Source organism: Diceros bicornis, chromosome 3 (assembly GCF_020826845.1).
Source record: "Diceros bicornis minor isolate mBicDic1 chromosome 3, mDicBic1.mat.cur, whole genome shotgun sequence".
NCBI lineage: Eukaryota > Metazoa > Chordata > Mammalia > Perissodactyla > Rhinocerotidae > Diceros > Diceros bicornis.
Window position 1 is genome coordinate 30,632,885 of NC_080742.1, and position 20,472 is coordinate 30,653,356.

Below are 20,472 nucleotides of genomic sequence, written 5' to 3' on the forward strand. Positions count from 1 at the left end.
AAATGCCTGTTCAACAGAGTTGTTTTAGGATTAAAGATAATATGTAAAGTTCTTAACATAATGCTTGACAAAAAGTAAATAATCAGAAAACAGTAATTTTTACTGCTGTTTATTAAGCTCTCGTATGTATGTTAGCACTATTTTTCTGTTACTTATCCTTTCTCATTGATTGTATATTGTTAGCATTTTTTTAATAGTTTTTAATATGTGTAATACAGGTAGGAGAAGTCCTCCAACATGACTCATAACTTTTATTCCATCTTTTCAAAGCTTTATTTTTTAAAAAGAGGTGCATTACTTATTTATTATTTCTGGTGAATTTTAGAATAATTGTTCAGAAGAAAAGTTTTTTTTGTGTGATTTTGGTTAGAATTTTATTGAACCTCTACATTAATTTGGAAAAATTGATATCTTTATACTATTTACTCACCCATCTAGTACCTTGACTCAATGTATTGAAATTCATTTTGTATCCCATTAGAGTCGTTTGTATTTTCTTATAGGTCTGATATTTCTTATTAAAATTATTCCTAAGTATATTGTATTTTTAACATTTATTTTAAATGGAATCTCTCCATTTTAAGGTGCTACAGCAGGTATACATGAAAACTATTAATTTTTATATATTATACATAATCACTTCACATAGTTACCTTGTTAATTCTAATTATTTTTGAATTATTTTGGAGTTTCTAGCCTACCAAGCCAAGCATAAATAATGATGATTTTTATCTTCATATCCAGTATGAGGATACAATTCTTATCTTGCACTTATCTTGTGTGTGTGTGTGTGTGTGTGTGTATTAATAGTGATGATATGTCCATTACTATTTTTGTATCTGATGTTCATGGAATTTTCTCTATGATGTCACCCTAAGGATGTTGGCTATTGGCCTACATAGATATTCTTTATCAAGTTAAGAAGGTATATATTCCTGTCTCATTTTAATGTGTAACTATAGAATAAATAGGTCTGAGAACTTATTTTCTATATTTTGTGTTTACTTAAAATATTTTTTGTTGTTGTTTTACAGGATGTTCAGCTAAAAGTAAAAACCTACTTGCTTGGAACTGATTTGTCTATATTCAAATATGATGATTTCATCTTTGTTTTGGATATAATCAGCAGGTAGTGTTTGAGAGCTTGTCTTATTCTTTACTTTGATTCATTCAACCATTATAATGAAAGAAATCATGAATCAGTGAGTTACCATGTATAACTTCTTCATGGATTTGAAGATAATTGAACATTCATAATCTAATTTCTGATGGGTTTGTATGTTAGTGTGTTTAAATATTTCTGCCCTTCATATGTTTGTAAACCATAATGGATTTTTGATCTTTAGAATCTTCAAACATCCAAATTTTTGTTTTATCTTTGAAGAGGTGACTTGGACTTCTCTTTTTCTATAATAAAGATATTGCTGAAATTTATATAAATCTTTTTATCCAATTAGGTTGATGCAAGTTGGAGAAGAATTTTGTGGTAGCAAATCTGAAGTTTTGCAAGAGTCTATTAGAAAGCAAAGTGTCAATTATTTTAAAAACTACCATAGGTAAGAACTCTAATAAAATAATAGACTTATTTCTAATGCTTAACCTTATAGTATTAACTGATTTAAAATAATTATTTTTGAATTTGAAAGAATATCTTTATAGCTCTTTTTAGGATGGTGAAGGATTTTTTACCAAAAATATCATCAAATATTCTCATTAAGTATTTATTGTAAATTTTAATATATTCTGTGTCTTAAGGGGCTCAAAATATTAAATTAAATATTGAACTGATTTCTTTATGAGTGAAAGATGATTATTACATCAGGGTTCACCAAAAGAATTGGGCCACTATTCAATGCCTGCATATATGGTATGAGCTAGTAAGGAAGTTAAGTCAGTAGAGGCAGCACTCAGTGAAGGGTGCTTGAAAGCATCTGCCTTTTAGGAATTAAAAGTCTGCTAGAGAAGAGGGCATGGTATTTGGCATCTAGCTATAAAGCCAAGATTAGGTACTACATTGCTTTGCAAAATAATCACTACTAACTTTAGAAAGGGTGACTAGTAATGGTTTTGGCAATGGAAGAAGGTGGAAGAGATGTTCATATAGCCATGTGATTATATGCTTTAAGCAGCATTAAGTTGAGGGAACTAACATTTATTAGACCTTTCTTGATATAAGCTGGACCCTGTGCTATATCCCTTATATACGTTTGATCATTTGAAATGGGTTATATCTTACTTTTTAGTTTGAATTTTACTTTTAAAAATTAAGTTTGGATTTTGTTGTTCTTATTTGATGCCAGGGAGAGTCAGGATTTGAAATTCTGCTTTCTCTCCTTGTTTGGAGTCAACACCTGGTCACAGTGATATGTGCTGTGTCACAAGAGAGATTACTGGACATCAAACCATTGATTAATGAGTTATTAAATATATTTAAGCACAAGTTTTCTGTCTTAATTGTAAACTATTAAATATTTGTTTTGAAAGATTTAAATTGATCCTGTACCCAAGCAGAGCCTTTGAGTTTTATAATTGAATGAAGAGAATGTTTAAAAAAATTTTTAAAAAAGTTTTAATTGCTTAAACCTTAGGAAAATGTCACATGAAACCCTAACACTGTCTTTATTTATGACTTCCTTTTCTATTGAAACTTAAGTCCTGCTAAGACAGAAGGCCTGGCCTATACACATTGCTTACAAAGGGAGAGGGGCCTTTTAATCACAAATGGGAAAGGATAAGGAACTATGAAAAGGAACCAGAAGCCTCCCTTACACTGTCAGAAAGACGTGCCAGAGGCCCATTTTCCAAAGATTGTTTATATCCAACAAGATGAATGGGAGACCTCTTGGTGTTCTAGTGATTTGCAAGATGTGTGCAATGCAAAAACGCTGATTTATTTAATGGTCTCCATTCTGCATTCTCCTTTACTTATTGTTAACATGTGTCTGTCGTCTGTGGCAGTCAGGCATGGGCATTTCTAAACTTTGACCATGATGGAGATTCCTCACAAAAGGACACCGTGGTGAAATTAGAGAATGTAGAAAAGAATTATTAAATGTTTCCAAAACACTCAACATTTTAATGGACTTCTCTTACAAACATTTATGGAATATGTTTCCCATTGAAGAGGCTGTGTTGTATTGTTAGAAGGAGAGCTGGACTGGGAGATAGTAGACTTGGGTTTTTGTCCCATTTTTTGCTGCTTGCCAGCTCTCTGACATTGAACAAATCATTTAACCCCTCTGGGCTATGGTTCTATCAACTGTAAAATAAGGTGGCTAGACTAAAAGGTCTCTCTAAGTGTTGCCTGCAGATCTTGCCCTTTTTTCTTGCTGTATTGTATATTGTAAAAATTGGAATAGGTTAAAAAGTAAAGGTTTAAATTTTTTTAGTATTCTTCTCTTTCCCCAGTGTTTAAACCAGTCTGGCTAATATACTTTAACTCACCAACAGCTGCCATTTGGAAAATTATAATGAAAGTCACTTGGTAAAGTTGGTGCCAACCATCAACGTGTTCTGAAGTACATCTGTTTCTTTGTAAAGCAAGATAAACTTGACAGACGGTTTAGAAATGATGCCAATGTACATGTATTGAACTGACAAAAGTCATTACATTGGCCAGTGATAAATCTAAATCTGCTAAATTACAATTTACTATCTCACGAAACCCTACCATGTAAATACGAAAAACAGTATGAAACATAGTGAAATATAGATCGTGTGTTTTAATTTTGTTAATAAAAGTGTTTAAATATGCCTACAGTTTGTTTCATGGTTGTCTGCTGTCAAATAGAGCTCTTGACAATGAAGAAATTCTTGAACCAAGTTATTCTGACTTGGAGTCTATTTAGGCTATTGGTTTGAAGATACAGGCATAATAAAAAGGTGAAAATAGAAGCATTTTACTCTTTAGTGGAACATCTGTTTATAAACTGTACTCATGTTGCTTGTGGTAGCTGTATTAAAGTATGTATGCCATTGTCTTTTTCCAGGGAAAAATTGTATGAGCATGTGAGGTAACACAGTCTCTATCAATATGAATTCTTATCTTTCAATTATATAAGTTTTATTCCCCTAAATTTCTTTATGTTCAAGTTCTAAGTTTGTATACACCCAAAGCTATTGTTCTTCTGCCAGATGTTGCAGAATTCCCAAAAGCACAAATAATCTAAACAGTAATGACATAGAAATTATGTAGCAATGTATAATTGCCAAAACAGTCTATTTAACAAGCACATTTTATTTTTAATTACAGTCATGTGCCGCATAATGATGTTTTGACCAACAACAGACTGCATAAACAACGGTGGTCCCATAAGATTAGTACTATATAGCCTAGATATGTAGTAGGCTGTACCATCTAGGTTTGTGTAATTACACTCTATGATGTTCGCATAATGACGAAATTGCCTAACAACTTGTTTCTCAGAACGTTATCCCTATCATTAAGTGACGCATGACTCTACGTTAATAATCAGAGCTTATAAAATGTTGTCAGGGATCCTAAAGGTGGATTGACTGATGTTAGAAGAGGGGAGGGGTCACCTGTCCTTTTAGGGAGAAGAACTTTCCCCTTGCTTGAGTCATAAAGGTTTGTTCTTTAAGTATCTTTAAAATGTGTGTTTCTAGGATCAAGTTTATCATCCATATACTTATCTTTGTTTTCTGTGTAGACCAAATGATTTAATCATCTCTTCTTTTTTGAATATTGAGTCTGATATCCTCTAGAATTGACTTACTTATTCCACAATATTCCACAACCTCCCTCCTCACCCCAGTATAATCTCTGTCAAATAAGCTGTTTTGGTTGAGGCTTCAGAGCAAGTGGTAAATAAGTTATCAATAGTTTTAGTTGTTTTATAGTAGATTTCAGAAAGAGATGTTTTTTTGTGTGTGTGTCTGGGAGATTGGCCCTGAGCTAACATCTGCGCCAGTCTTCCTCTGTTTTATCTGTGGGATGCCGCCACAGCATGGCTTGATGAGCAGCGTGTAGGTCCGTACCTGGGATGCAAACCAGTGAACCCTAGGCCACTGAAGCGGAGCATGCAAACTTAACCACTATGCCACTGGGCTGGCCCCAGAAAGAGATTTTTTTCTTAAGGAAAAAAGCTAACACATATAATAGCTTCAGTTTACAAGTGTCGAAGCATATGTTTTAACTACTATTGTTGTGTAACAAACTATCGTGAAACTTATGAGGTTAACCACCATTTTATCATTTTCACGTATTCTGTGAGTCAGGAATTTAGGCAGGGATCAACTGAGTGATTTGTCTGCTCCTCATAGCGTTGTCTGAGGTTACTAAGCAATACTCAGCTGGTGGAGAGGTTAGTCTAGAGCGTCCCAGTTGCCTTTACTTGCATCTTAGTGGAAGTGGCTAGGAGAATGTACACAGCTGGGTTCGTTAGCCAGAGTGCCTGCATGTGGCCTCTCCAGTATGGAGAGGCTCTTAGGGTAGTTGGACTTTTCTTATATGGCAGCTGGCTTCCCATAGAACTAGCTTTCCAAGAGAACCAGCAGAGGCTGCATGGCTTATCTGATATAGGCTCAGAAGTCATACAATCCTTTCACTACATTCCGTTGAATACAAGCATGTCATAAGGCTGGCCTAGATTCAAGAGGAGGGAAATGAGACTTTATCTTTTGATGGAGTGGTAAGGTCATGTTGTAGAGGAGCATGTGTCTGGGATAGGAGATATTGCTGTAGCCCGTTTTGCTATATTCTTTGAGGAAATATGGAGAAATGTTTTTAGGAAACAATTTTTTTCGGACTTGGTGATAATGGTACCAATAAATTTATTTAATTTATTTTTAATATGTAAAGTATTTTACTGAAAATTAGGTTATATATAAAAATGAAAATACTTTTTATCTCTAAACTATAAGGGGGCTTAAATTTTGGAGTTAAAATGAGAACAAAAGAAACAATGTCTTCGTTGTGTATATTTTAGACTATAATCTCTACCATATGTATATGGTATATGGTATATATATACATACATACATACACACATGCACACTAATAGTGGGTAGACCAATATTAAACTCCTCTTAGTTTGTACTGTTATTAATTTACAGTTTTCTTCCTGCTGGTAAAGAGTTTGGGGCAGCGTGGTGTTATCAGTGGCCTTGAGTTCCTACCTCTGTTGTGCTGCTCACTGGCTTCACTACCTGTGTGATTTTAACCAAATTTTTTACTTCTCTGAGCATCAAATTCCTCTTTTAAAAATGTGAAAGGCTTATACTGCAAACTCTACCATCTTTAAACTCTGTGACTTTATAGTTTGTTTTTAGAACCTATCTTTTATTGCTTCAAGTCTTTTATGAGGTTCAGTAAAAGATCTGGCTTTCACTCAGTTCTTATTCACTGATATTTTTCCTTTAACTTGTAGGTCAACATATTTGAGATACCTTACAGATAGGTTATTATCTTCACTGTATTTGGCCTTTGACATCTCTTTAATTTTATTTTAATTGTATCTATTCTTTTGTACCAAAGAAGGTTCTTTGTATCTTGTTTCTTAAAGACATAGGTGGTACCCAGAGTGCTTAAAGAGTAATAATCGGGATTGCTTTCCATATAATTTTATGATTGGGTCAATTATGTTATTCAGCATCTGATTACAGTTTGTACTTTACATACTCATTGCTTTTTCGTCATAACTGCTATCTTTTTTGTATATTAGTATAGTAAAACAGAAGAAAGGAAGTAAAATGCAAATCTTTCGATTTGTGTAAAATGTTCTTGGGGAAAGATATGCAAAGGAAATTTTCTGTGGCTCTAAATGAATCAATTTGGCTAGTATTGTCATTCACAGCCAAGAAATAAGTAGATTTTTGCCTTTTACTATTCTTTCCAACTATGTTGCAGTGAGAAGAACAAGGTTTGGAAATCAGGTTCTCTGTCTCTGCTGTCTGCTAGTTGTGACCTGTGACCCTTCACAGTGGGTTGACATTTCCTAGGGCCCCATGTGGCCTTATCTGTAAGATGGGCCTGCCCGTTATTGCAGACAATTTAGGGAGGGAAGTGAGAGGATTATTAATATTTTTTCTTTTGAAAAAAACTTATTGAAGTGACATACATAAAAGTACACATATCTTAGTGTACAACTCCATGAATTTTTACATATATGTACACCACATAAACCACCCGGATTAAGATCTAGAATTTTTCCAAAATCCCAGAAGGATCCCTGTGTCTTTTCTCAGTCATTACCCTCCTCAGATTACCACATTCTGACTTTTATCACCATTGATTAGTCATGCCTGTTTTTGAACATTATGTAAATACTGATTTTTTTATGCTATTCTGAATTGTATTGCTTTTTATTTTAAATTTCCAGTGGTTGCGCACGTGCGCGCACACACACATGCACATATATGAATTGATTTACTATATTGACCTTAGATTCCTGTGATCTTGTGGTTAAATTAGCATTGTATTAAATCTAGTAGTTTGGAGATTCTTTTGAATTTTCTATATATATAATTATGTCATTTGTGAATAATGATGGTTTTATGTATTCCTTTCTAATTTTTGTGCTGGTTGTGACCTCTGGTAAAATATTGAATAGCAGTGGTGATTGTTGAATGCTTTGTCATTAAGTGTGATATTTGTGGTAGGTTGTTTTAGATACTGTATATCAGGTTAAAGAAATTTGTAAGAGACAAGCTAGAGTTTAAGGCAAGAAGTATTACTAAAAATAAAGAAGATACTTCATAATGATAAGAGATTATTCATTAGGAAGACTAACAGTCCTAAATTTGTATACCTCTACTAACATAACTTCGAAATATGTAAAGCAAAAATATTCAGACTAAAAGGAGAAATAGATGATTTCATAATTATAGTCGGAAAGTTTTGTATACCACTTTTAGTAATCGATAATGTAAGCTGACAAAAAAAATCAGTAAGGATATATATTTGACCATTATATTTAATAAAATTTGCCTCACTGAGATATATGTATATATGTGTGTGTGTGTATGACTCAACACTTGACAACTGCAGAATACATAATTTTTTTAAGAGCACTTGGAAGTTTATCAAAGTTAATCATCTGCTGGGCCATTAAAACAAGTTCTTAAAAAATGTCAAAGGATTGAAATCATAGAAAGTATATTCTGTGACCACAGTGGAATTAAATTAGAAATAAATAATGGAGAGATAACTAGAAAAATCTACCAGTTTTTGGAAATTAGACAATGTACTTCCAGTGGTCAAAGAAGAAATCATATTGGAAATAAGAAAATATTTTTAAATAAAAAATAATAAAACTATAGCATCAAAATTGTGGGGTACAGCTAAAGCAGAGGGGAGAATTTCTAGCTTTAAATGCATCTTTTGGAAAAGAAGAGTTTGAAAATCAGTGCACTAAACTGGAAAGTTACAAAAATGACAGCAAATTAAACCAAAAGAAATGGAGGGAAGAAAATTATAAGAGCAGAAATCAATGAAATAGCAAATGTACAGTAGAGAGAAATCTACAAAACTAATAGCAAGATTGAGCAAGAAAAAGAAAGAAAACACAAACTATCAATATCAGCAGTTAAAAAGAAGGTATCTGTAGGTCCTACAGATACTAAAAATATAGTAAAATGGTAGAACAACTTTATGCTAATAAAATTGACAATTTAGATAAAATGAACAAATTTCTTGTAAAACCGAACTTAATAAGCTGACAAAATATAGAAAATCTGAATAGTTCTGTGTCTTTTAAAGAAATTGAATCTGTACTTCAAAATGTTTCCATAAAGAGAATCTCCAGGCTTGCTCTCCTCACTAGTAAATTCTACTGAACATTTAAGGAGAAAATAGCAACACCAGCTCTTTCAGAGAGTAGAGAAAGAGGGAATGCTTCATAACTTATTTTATGAGGCCAGCGTAGTACTGATACCAAAACATAACAAGGACGTTACAAAAAAGAAAAATTATAGGCTAGTGTCTCATAAGAACATAGATGCAAAAATCCTAAATGAGTATTGGCAAAATCCATCCAGTGATGTCTAAAAAAGGATAATACGTACATCATGAACAGGTATGGTTTATTGCAAGAAAACAAGGTTGGCTAAACAGTTCAAATTAGTAAATTTAATTTACCAATTAAGAGAATGTATGAAAAATACCATAATGATCATCTTAATAGGTGAAGAAGAAATTTTGATTAAAAAATTCCAGCCTAGGGGCTGGCCCCGTGGTGTAGTGGTTAAATGTGCGCGCTCTGCTGCTGGCGGCATGGGTTCGGATCCCGGGCCTGCACCCCTCTTGTCAGGCCATTCTGTGGCGGCGTCCCACATAAAGTAGAGAAGGATGGGCACGGATGTTGACTCAGGGCCAGTCTTCCTAAGCAAAAAGAGGAGGATTGGCAGTGGATGTTAGCTCAGGGCTGATCTTCCTCACAAAAAAAAAAAAAAAAAATTCCAGCCTAGTTCGTGATTATAAGAAATCACGTTTGTGTGTAATTTTTACTGTCAGTCTAATTATGGCCTTATATTTAAATGCATCTCTTGTAAACAGCATATAGTTTGGTCTTGTTTTGTTTTGTTATTGTTTTTAAATCCAGTCTGATGATTTTCATATTTTGATTGAACTGTTTTTTCCGTTTCCATTTAATGTTTTTATTGGCATAGTGGGGTTTAAACTTACCATATTGCTGTTTGATTTCTATTAAGTGTTATCTATTCTTTTCTCATTTATTTTTTCTCTTCCTTTCTTTTGGAGTGATAATGTATATTTTTAATTATTATACCATTATTTTTCTCAGTTAGCTTTTAAAAAATATATTCTTCTAGTGGTTACCATCAACAACATTTCAATATGTATTCCTGTTCTGTTATAGTCGATCTTAGCTATTATAGTCGATTTTATGTTAGTATACTTTCAGAATAATGCAATGATGATGATAATCTTGTAATTGTTTGTATTGTATTTTATTTTCTTAATTCTTGTGTTCAGTGTATTTTTCTTCTTACTTTTGGAGTGTTCATTTTCTTTCTTTAAGAACACGACTTGATGAACTGAGAATGTTTCTAGAGAATGAGACCTGGGAACTTTGTCCTGTTAAGTCAAATTTCAGCATCTTGCAACTTCATGTAAGTGTTTCTTAAGAACAAATAAATCTGTCTTTTGTTTAGTCATCTTAAAAAAAAACAGATAAATGAAAACATTTAAAAAATAATTAAATTAAGGAATAGTGCCTTTCCTTCCTTCCTTAAGAATGATTAATAGCAAGCCTCTTTTACAAGAGTGATCCTTTTATGGATGTCAAAATCTCTCTCTTTTTTATGTATTCAATTTATACATATCAGGAAATCTCTTTTGCCTAGAAAGAGTCACAATTAAAATAATTTTTTTCTTTTGATTTCAGAAGCACTTTATTTAAATTTTGCAGAAAATTAATCAGTTATATTTTAATGGTCTTGAATGAAAATGCTTGTATTTTCAGAATATTTGTCAGTTCTTAAAGGGACTAATAGGTTCTTAATTTATGCTGCAACTCAAAAATTTGCCTGTAATGAGAAAATACCTCAGAAATAAAAGAGGCACTTACAAAAAATACTCTTAACTAACTTTTATTAATTAATTGATTTCTTGAATCCTTATAGAATATGTAATCTGTGAAAGTATCTTTAATTGATTTGCTTTTTCCTTTGTTTGAAACACATTGAAGGTAAATATTCCTTGTGTGATAGATCGTGTCCTACAAATACCAAATGTCAAAATACAATGTATAAACTTAGATCCCTGTTTAGAAGGTCCAGTGTGTTTAGTTTTTGCCTTTGGAAGGAATGGCTTTCTAGAAGCATTTTTCTTATTCTGGATAGATGTAAGGAATACGTGATTAAAAAGTTTTTTATAGGAATAGTCTTTATGCTCATACTGTGTAATAGCTTACTTCTTATCCAGTTCTTTCATATTGCTTTTCTAGTGTGGAAATATTAAATACACTGAAACATGTTGATTAATAAATGCCTTAAAGACAGCAAAATTAACATTAATTTATCATTATTTTAGAATTCTTAAATTAAGATGATTCCTTAACATTATTTAAAATTCTAACATTGATTTTAGAATCCCTAATTAAATAATTTTATTGAATTTGTATCTAACCATCAAATTGTATGTATGCGCACGTGTGTGTGTACATATACTTGGTGTAATTATAGCGCAACTTTGTTTTTACAAGTATGCTGGAACATTTCCATCCAAGTGAGCATTATCTCCTTTAAAGTAGTTACCTTGAAGTTTCAGTTATTGAAGATGAGTAAGTTCTAGAGATCTACCATATAAGATTTTGCCTATACTTAACAGTACTGTATCGTGCACTTAAAAAAAATTTTAAAGGATAGACCTCATGTTAAGTGTTCTAACCACAACAACCAAAGTAAGTAGTTACCTTGAAAACTATTCATAATTGAGATAGTGTTCACTTGACACATGTATTCCTGTAGATTTGGTTTTTAAAAAAATTTGTCTCATTTATAGTCACCTCTTGTTTAGTATTATAAAAATAATGGCATGATTTTTAAGCACTATGATGGATCTGATTTAATGTTTAGTTGCAATTTAAAAAGAAAATAAACACATCATTTGAAACTTAACAAACCAATGTAATTTTTAAGATTATAATTGAATATGAAAAATTTTAAATTGGGGATTAATATTAAAAAGATTAAAAGATACAAGAAAAATATGTACTACTTTTTTTGTGAAAAATCATCAAATCAAGAGTTTTGTAATTCAAAGGAACTTTAGAGGTTATCCCATCTCTTCCTCTGATTAGCAGCATGATCTTGAACTTGGCACTGAATCCCTCTGGACTGCTTCAGTCTCCTCCTCTGGGAAATGCATGATTTGGACTGGATGCTACAGCTCTTTAGCTTTAGCATTTATGATTCTTTCATTCTAGATTGACTCTCTCGCTTTACAGATAAGGAAATTGAGGCACAGAGAAGCCAGGTGACATTCCCTACATTTTATGGGAAGTTAGTGGAATATAATGGATTACTGGCAAGCTAGGACTAGAAGACGTATCATCTGACCTCAGCATGTGTGTTTGTGTTGTCTGATTCTTCGTATATGGAGAAAAATAAATGAAAGTTTTTAGACATTAATATAACAAAGATATATCCTTCATGCCTTGTTTTTGATGTATTCATATAGACTATCTTAAATGGTGCAAGCATATAAGTATGAAAGGTGTTTGACCTAACAACAATTAGTTTTTATAAATTACTTTATTGATTAAAACCATATCCTACTAGGACTTGTGTTGCTATGTTAAAATTTTAAGAATTATCATTCAAATTAAAGTTATTTTCAAAAATTTGTTGTGCATTTCCATAAAGTAAGCCAAAAGTAGCTTGATGTAGACAACACTGTTTTATTGATATCAGCAACTGAGTTGTCTTTAGGAAAACCTTTGAACATGTATTTCCAAGTTTGTGCTTTCAGACAACTTGAAAGATTTTAAAGTAAATAACCTGAAGAATCAGGATTAATTTATTTTTCACTAACTCTACGTTTACAGTGCTAGGATATGTTTATGCACTTGAATTTTATTGTTGTTGCTAAAAGGCATCTGGCTCCTTTTTTTAATGTCTAGGAATTTAAATTCATGGAACAGTCTCGTTCCCCATCAGTTTCACCTAGTAAGCAGCCGGCGTCAACTTCCTCAGAAACAGTGGCCTTGTTTGAGCAGTACTGTAGTGGTGGGAATCCATTTGAAATTCAGGCCAACCACAAAGATGAAGAAACAGAAGATGTCCTGGCTTCTAATGGGGTATGTGGTGTTTTTAAAACATATTGTGGAACATGAGTGAGATTTTCTTAGTGAAAAGTGTTCTACCCACTGAGCAAGGTAATTGGCTAGATTTATTTATCTGTTCACCACCTGCCTTCCTACCTATATGCTTACATACCTGCAATACTACTTGTGCAGATAATGGCTTTACAGTATGCTCTGTTGACATTGTCCTTTTGAACGATAAATTTTGATTTATGATTACTTTGTGTTCTTATTAGATTACTTTATGTTCTTACCAGATTACTAATTGAGTGGGAGTATAGTTTCTTCACTGCATATTTATATGATTTCTTGGATAGACAGATGGATGAGGGAATAGATCATCTGCCCTTTTCTCTCAACTCAACTCTTAGGCAACTAAGTGAGTCATTTTGTTCCATGTCCCTTTATCGGAGAGAGGGTAATGTCTTGCTTAGTTACCTGGCAGGATGTTGTTAGGATTTAGAAGTATGATATTTTAACAACACTTTGAGCAGCTCAAAAAACAATATAAATTAGAGGTTGTATGAGTTAATGGAAAGGATTTGAAAGCAGGTGAATGAATATCACCTTTATTATTTATTACCTGTGTGGCCCTTGCCAAATTATTTTAACTTTATGATCCTTGGTTTCCCCATATTTACAATGAGGGAATGCTTACTCCACAGTTACCTATAGGGTGTTTTCACAACATTTAACTTGGATGGGTCCTTCTGATCCTCATAATTTCCAGAGGGATGCAGAATCATTTTTATTTTATATTTGATGAAGCTGAAGTTGAAAACTGTTCAGATTTGATAAAAATCTGTTGAATTTGTCTCTGTATTTTAGTTTTGGCATTTTCTTTTTTGTCTAGTGAGGATATAATTTAAAAAATATTGCCATGAAAATATACCATTATCATGTTTTATCATGAAGTAGGAATTATTTTATAGTAAACCATATTTAAAATTATAATTTAGTGATTCTCTGTGACATTTTGCCTCTATAAAGTGGACTAAACTGAAGGGAATTAAAAGTCATTCCATGGCTGGCCCGGTGGCTTAGCGGTTAAGTGTGCGCGCTCTGCTACTGGCGGCCTGGGTTTGGATCCTGGGTGCGCACCGACGCACTGCTTCTCCGGCCATGCTGAGGCCGCGTCCCACATACAGCAACTAGAGGGATGTGCAACTATGACATACAACTATCTACTGGGGACTTTGGGGAAGGAAAAAAAAGGAGGAGGATTGGCAATAGATGTTAGCTCAGAGCCGGTCTTCCTCAGCAAAAAGAGGAGAATTAGCGCTGATGTTAGCTCAGGGCTGATCTCCCTCACAAAAAAAAAAAAAACATTCCAATATTTTAAGTAATATATCCCTCTGTACTGGTGATTCATTAATTTAAATCTCACGTAGCATTCGATTCTCATTATTTGTGTTGGTTGTATTCTATAAAGTCACCATGAACACTGAGTTGGCAAATAACAGAACCATTGTTCCTAGACAAAATATGGGATTAGGTTCCTGTGAGCCTCTGGTCACAACATTTTCATCAACTGATCAATACATAACCTTGTTTTATGTATTTTTGCTTAAAGATACCTAAATTAATAGAGTATAGTGTTGATTCATTAACATTGAACTCACAGGTGACAACACTGTACTCATGCCTGAATGAAGCTTATCTAACGTGTATTTTTGCCATAAGGCACGTTACAGTTGTCTTGAGTTTAGGAACACTAGACAGCACTTGAGTACTATACAAGGGGCTGTTCTAAACAGTGAAACCACCAGCAAAAAGCACAAAAATTTAAAACATGTGGCACTAAATAGGCTGTGAAAAGGACACTTGTTTTCAGTAAGAGAGCTGAAACAAGAAGGTAGAGCGTCACCTTGTCTGCCCTCAGCTGGGAACCTGCATGTTGGGTGACTCAAAAGTTTTGCCACACCACACGTATCCATGAGTGACCATGAAAGTGTCATGAAGTATTGATAATAGGGTTACAAATAAATTTTAGTGAGTAGGGAAATTTGCAAATGCAGAATCCTAGAAGATGAGGATCCTTTGTACTGTGGAATCATAAAGCTCTGTTGTTATAACCAGGAAACCCTAGTTTGTGTGGAACACCTTTCTGAATGTCATCAGGATCACACTGTGTACAAGTGAGGGAGAATGCCTATAATTCTCATTTGCAGTTATTAACATGTGAGCTAATCTTTCCAGGTACAGCGTAAGTTCATGAGAGTCAGGGTCCACATCTTAATATGGCCTGTCATAATGCTTTAGATTCTCAAAAAATGCTTGTTGAATTAGGGAACTAATTTCTTTCCATGTTGTCATTATATTGGTCTCTTCAACTAGCGTATGGGGATAAAACTTACTCATAAAATTGTTTTGAAGATTCGGTGAGATAATTCATGAAAGCACTTAGCCCAGTACTTGGTTAAAAGTCAGTAAGTGTTAGCCATTATTTAATCAGGTTAATTTAAAATATTAATAAATGATGGTGATGTTGATGATGATGATACTGCCAGTTTCCTTTGCTGTGTGTGGACTCCATTGTCCTCTCACATGCTGACACTGGGCCACGGTGCCATGAAGATGATGAAAATGTTAAGAAGGCCCCCTTTTTCTCAAGAGTAAATCCACCATTTTTATCCTTGCTCTAAGTAGTCCCTATGTGCTAAGCCTAATTTTCTAAGCTGTCCTTGGAATTAAATCTCATTGTAATGAATTAGAATAGAACATTAGTATGTGTTGTGTGTGTTTATTAAGCTGAATTAACACTTCCAGAGAGCCGGAATTCTATATTCAATCTCTTTGTAATGAATTAGCAAATTAGAAATAAGTGTGATGAAACCACTTGGAGGAAGAGACTCTTTTTTTAAATCAAATATACACTATTCTCCTCTCTTAAGGCCTAGCAGGGTGTGTGTTTGTTTTTATTTTCTTTATATGGACATTTTATTTTTTTTGGACATTTATAAGCTTTTGTAGATATAATGTTTGTATTTTACTCTTTTTCTTTTGAGCTGGTTAAGGTAGGATGGGCAAAGAAGAAAACGGAAGGATAATACCATTCTTGATGGCAAAATTGAAGCTATTAAGAACTTTCTTCTATAAGCTACTTCTTATAAAATTGGATACTTGTATTGTGTTGAAAGACTCCGTGAAAGGTTGGCTCTTCATACTGATTGTTTAATATACTGTGTTCTCTTCAGTATGAATCTGATGAACAAGAAAAAAGTGCCTATCAGGAGTATGACAGTGACAGTGATGTTCCCGAGGAACTGAAACGAGATTATGTCGATGAGCAGACAGGTGACGCTCCTGTGAAAAGGTAATTGTTCTTAGATTGTATGATATTTTGCATTTTATGTTGCGCACTTAACGTATAGGATTTCCTTTAAAGGTTAAGAAGAAACAGAAATCAAGATTAAATTTTTCTGTTGGTTAGAACAGCATGTGACAGAAGTTAATATATTTTTAAAAATGATTCCAGAAAGAGTAAAAATGTCTTTTTTTTTTCATATTGGGCACAATCAAAGAGCTCTTAATTTAGGGCCAGCCCCGTGGCTTAGCGGTTAAGTGCGCACACTCCCGGCCCAGGTTCGGATCCCGGGCGCGCACCGATGCACTGCTTCTCTGGCCATGCTGAGGCCGCGTCCCACATACAGCAACTAGAAGGATGTGCAACTACAACATACAACTATCTACTGGGGCTTTGGGGGAGAAAAATAAATAAATAAAATTATAAAAAAAAAAAGCTCTTAATTTAGAGATCAGTGATTTTTGCAGAAAAACTAACTTTTGATTTATAAAATCAGTGCTGCCTTTGGAGGCAATTTATGTTTCACATAGATCGGAAAACCTCAAGGAGGAGAGTAGTCATTTGTTTTGTATGAGGAGTTCCTGTCTCAATCTAGTAGGAAAGAAAGTCTCTGCCTATCTTCCCAATGTCATTTATGTGCACTATCTGAGCCTTCCATTAAGGTTCCTTTTTTCATACTTGAGTTTTGTTTTATGATAAACTGTCCTCTGCAAAGACTATGAAATATAAGAATTTTTTGTCATCTTCTCTCAGTTAAATGGGCCTCATTCAATGTGTGTGTTAATTTCATGACTATCAGACATTTAATGACCACAAATGTACTTTATTTATTTATTTTTGGGTGAGGAAGATTCACTCTGAGCTAACATCTGTTGCAAGTCTTCCTCTATTTTGTATGTGGGTTGCTGCCACAGCATGGCTTGACGAGTGGTGTAGGTTGGCGCCTGGGGTCTGAACCTGGCCCACAAACCTGGGCCGCCGAAGTGGAGCACGCCGGACTTAACTACTACGCCATGGGGCCGGCCCCACAGATATACCTAATTTTTAATGATAGATTTAAGTATACTCTTCCCTACCCTTTACCCCCAAAGTACCTAGTTAATATTTGATTGATTTATAACCCTGATTAATATAATCTCTCTCCTAAAAAGTGAGCAACTCATGTAATTTTGGATATTTTAATTGGGAAAATTTGTTTTCAGTAGTTTTCACATATGTATCAGATTTAAATATTTACATCTATGATTCATTGCGAATTGAGTAGAACTATTTTGTTAGACTTCTTCATTAGATGTTTTGGGTATATTTTGGCTAAAAGGAAAGCTCTAATTAAATTGCAATGAACAGGTAAGATAGTGTCTGCCAGTATATGTGTATATACTTGCATTTTTGGTAGGGTTATGCAGCCTCCTAAACTGTCTTAAATTGCCCCTAAGAAGTATGAATAATGTGAATTACTAACTGCAGCCAATCAGTTAATAGTTACTATCAATTCCAACTTCTAAGTGTCTCTTGAATTTATCAAAATTCCTTGTATTTCCCTGCTCCCATCCTAGTTCATGCAAAAATCATCTCTGTGCCAGATTATTAAATCAGCTCCCTTACCTTGGCTTCCTGTCTCCAGTCTTGCTCTTTTCTAATCCGTTCTTGGATACAGATTTAGATTTTTTCTTATATACAAATTTGATCATGTCATTTTCCTGGTTAAAATTTTTAATGGTTCACCACTGCATTCAAGATAAGATTCATACTCCTTAGCTTTGATCGCTTTCGATGATCTGGCCTTGATTTACCTTCTTTCCTGTCACTTTTCCCTCTACCCACTCATTCTCAGTGCTAGCACTGGAACTCCTTGTACTTCTCTGAGCACACACTGTTCCCTCTTACCTCTGACCTTATCACATGTTGTCCCCTTTCTTCCCTGCACTTACCGTATAACTTCTACTTTTCCTTTGAATCTAGCACCCGCCCCTCAACACCAGACTCTACCATCATACCTTAGACTTAATTCAGATTCTAAGGAGGATATTTTTTCATATTTGTAAGTCTTAAGTCAGGATTGTTGGTACATTTGATGTATAATTTCCCTAGAACATCTGTTTTTTTAAAGTGACACACGTATTTTAATGATTGATAATTAATGTCTTAGAATCAAAGAAATACATTATAGTACTTTATTTCTTACTAATTTCTCTTCTCTTCTGAACTTTAAGCTTTGTAAGGACAGGAGGATAATCTCTATATCCCCACCTGATACATAGTAAGATTTTCAGTAACTAATTAGTGAATGAAGAATAGATCCTAAGCCGAGTAACTTATTGATTTACTACTTAACAACCCTAATTGCAACTTTGTTTTGTTTTTCCATATTAAGCGTTTCTCGAGAAACTCTAAAAAGCAGGAAGAAATCAGATTACAGTCTAAATAAAGTGAATGCACCCATCTTAACAAATACAACATTGAATGTAATAAGACTTGTTGGTAAGTAGCTGCACCTTTTTAAAAAAACATTATTATACCAGTTAAGTTAGTCTGCTTTTGTTACCAAATGGTTTGTATTTGGGGTTTTCATTGTATACTCCAGTGCCTCCCACAGTGAAGGTTTAAGATTGTCATATGTCAATGCTTTCTCATCTTGATTGTTCCAAATAGTATAATACTAATATTAATGTCAGTTTTTCTTTTTCAATTAGCTACTTAGTATTTGTGTCTTCCACTTTTTCTAAATATTCCAATTAATTGAAATGTAGTGAAAAATTCTCTGTGTGAGTTAGAGGTATGTGTAGGATGGTGAGAGTACCAGTTTTACATTTACACAATATTTTATGCTTAATTGTTTCATTGATCTTCACAATCTTCCTGTCAGATAGGCAGAGTGAATAGTGATTCTCCGGCACCTTCAGACACAAGAGGTCTACAAGCTAAATGTTCACACTGTAGGAAGTGGTGGTGTTATTACAGATAAGACCTTTATTGATGATTTTTTAGAAGGCAAACAACATGAAGAAATGCCATTGAAATATTTAGATTTGGAGATGATGTGAATTTCTTAATGTCAGTATTTCAGCATTTTATGTGCTTTCCCAGCCTTTATATCTCACAAATAGGTCTATATATTTGACAAATAAGTTATAGAGCTATCTTCTCACATTAATTGTCATCTATACCAGTCAGGAATTTTAGTGGTTTTCTATAAAAATCTCTATATTCTGTTTATGGAGATGATAATTTCCTATTGCCTAATTTGATTACTAGTAGCTCCAATAAAATGTTCTGTATTTGTGAAGATAATTTGTAAATTTCGTTAATGAATAAGATAAAGTGGACAAAATGTTTTTTAGAAGTCCTACTCTAGGGAAAATAGTGGAAAAGCAATAATGAATTGAGAGGAAAAGAAAAGGTATATATTTTCATGACACAGAGAAAAATGACAGATTCTAAAAAGCTATCCTGTGTCTGATTATGGCCAGGGAAATGAGCTTTGCTTCTTTATCCAAGAGAGCTAGCTGAACATAGCAACCTTAATTATTCTCTAGAATTTATAGAATCAGAATTGGAAGGTTTTGAGAGGTCATCTGATATAAATTCCCATCAAATAAGGATTTCTTTCTAATACTTGGTGGCCATCTAGCCTTTGTTTCATGTCTCATGTCACTGGAAGCATATTATTTTGCAAGACTACTCATTCTACTATTAGACTGATTTAATTGGTAGGAATCTCTTCCTTATGGTAAACCAAAATCTCTCTCTCTCTGTAATTCTATCTGTTGGTCTTAGTTCTGCCCTTGAAAGCAAATAGAGTTAAGTATGTACTTTTTTCTCCTATTCTTCCATGTGGTCGCTTTTCAGATATGTTGTGGTAGTTATACTGTCCTTCCTTTCCTTATACTCCTCCCCCCAATCCATTCTTCAAGCTCAGTTCCCTTATGTGGTCCTCACTGATATATACTCTAAAATCCTTGTCACCCTCCTCAGCCTTCTGAACTCACTGTGGTGTTTGGTGGCTGAATACTCTGCTTGAGATGTAGTTTAATGAAGTCAGCTTTTGCCTGGTTATGTTGAGGTAACAGACCACACTAACATATCAGTGGCTTTCAGCCACAAAGGTTTACTGTGATGCGTATTGGCTCCTGATCATCTTAGTTATGCTCCGTGTGTGTTTTCATTCTGAGATGCAGGTGGAAAGAATAGCACCAACCTGGAACATTGGGAGAAGAGTAAGAGCCAAACCATGTTATTACTCCTAAAGCTTCTGCTCTGATGTGGCACCCTGACTTCCTCTGATATGTCACTGGCCAAAGCAAGTCAGGCTTGACCATGGGAGAGTATACCTCTGCTCCAGGAAGGCACTACAAGTCCAGGGCAGTGGACAAGGATGCA

The 20,472-nt window shown here is 33.9% G+C and overlaps 1 protein-coding gene across 2 annotated transcripts in view; it reads left to right on the top strand.

Moving 5' to 3' along the window:
- VPS50 (VPS50 subunit of EARP/GARPII complex) overlaps positions 1–20,472 on the top strand; it is a 131,193-nt gene that overhangs the window by 72,503 nt on the left and 38,218 nt on the right. For both annotated transcript variants that reach the window (XM_058525622.1, XM_058525629.1), the window contains exons 15-20: positions 1,035–1,129; positions 1,458–1,556; positions 9,999–10,089; positions 12,603–12,779; positions 15,983–16,101; positions 18,467–18,573. In XM_058525622.1, the coding sequence (XP_058381605.1) occupies positions 1,035–1,129; positions 1,458–1,556; positions 9,999–10,089; positions 12,603–12,779; positions 15,983–16,101; positions 18,467–18,573 (688 nt within the window). The remainder of the gene's footprint in view (positions 1–1,034; positions 1,130–1,457; positions 1,557–9,998; positions 10,090–12,602; positions 12,780–15,982; positions 16,102–18,466; positions 18,574–20,472) is intronic.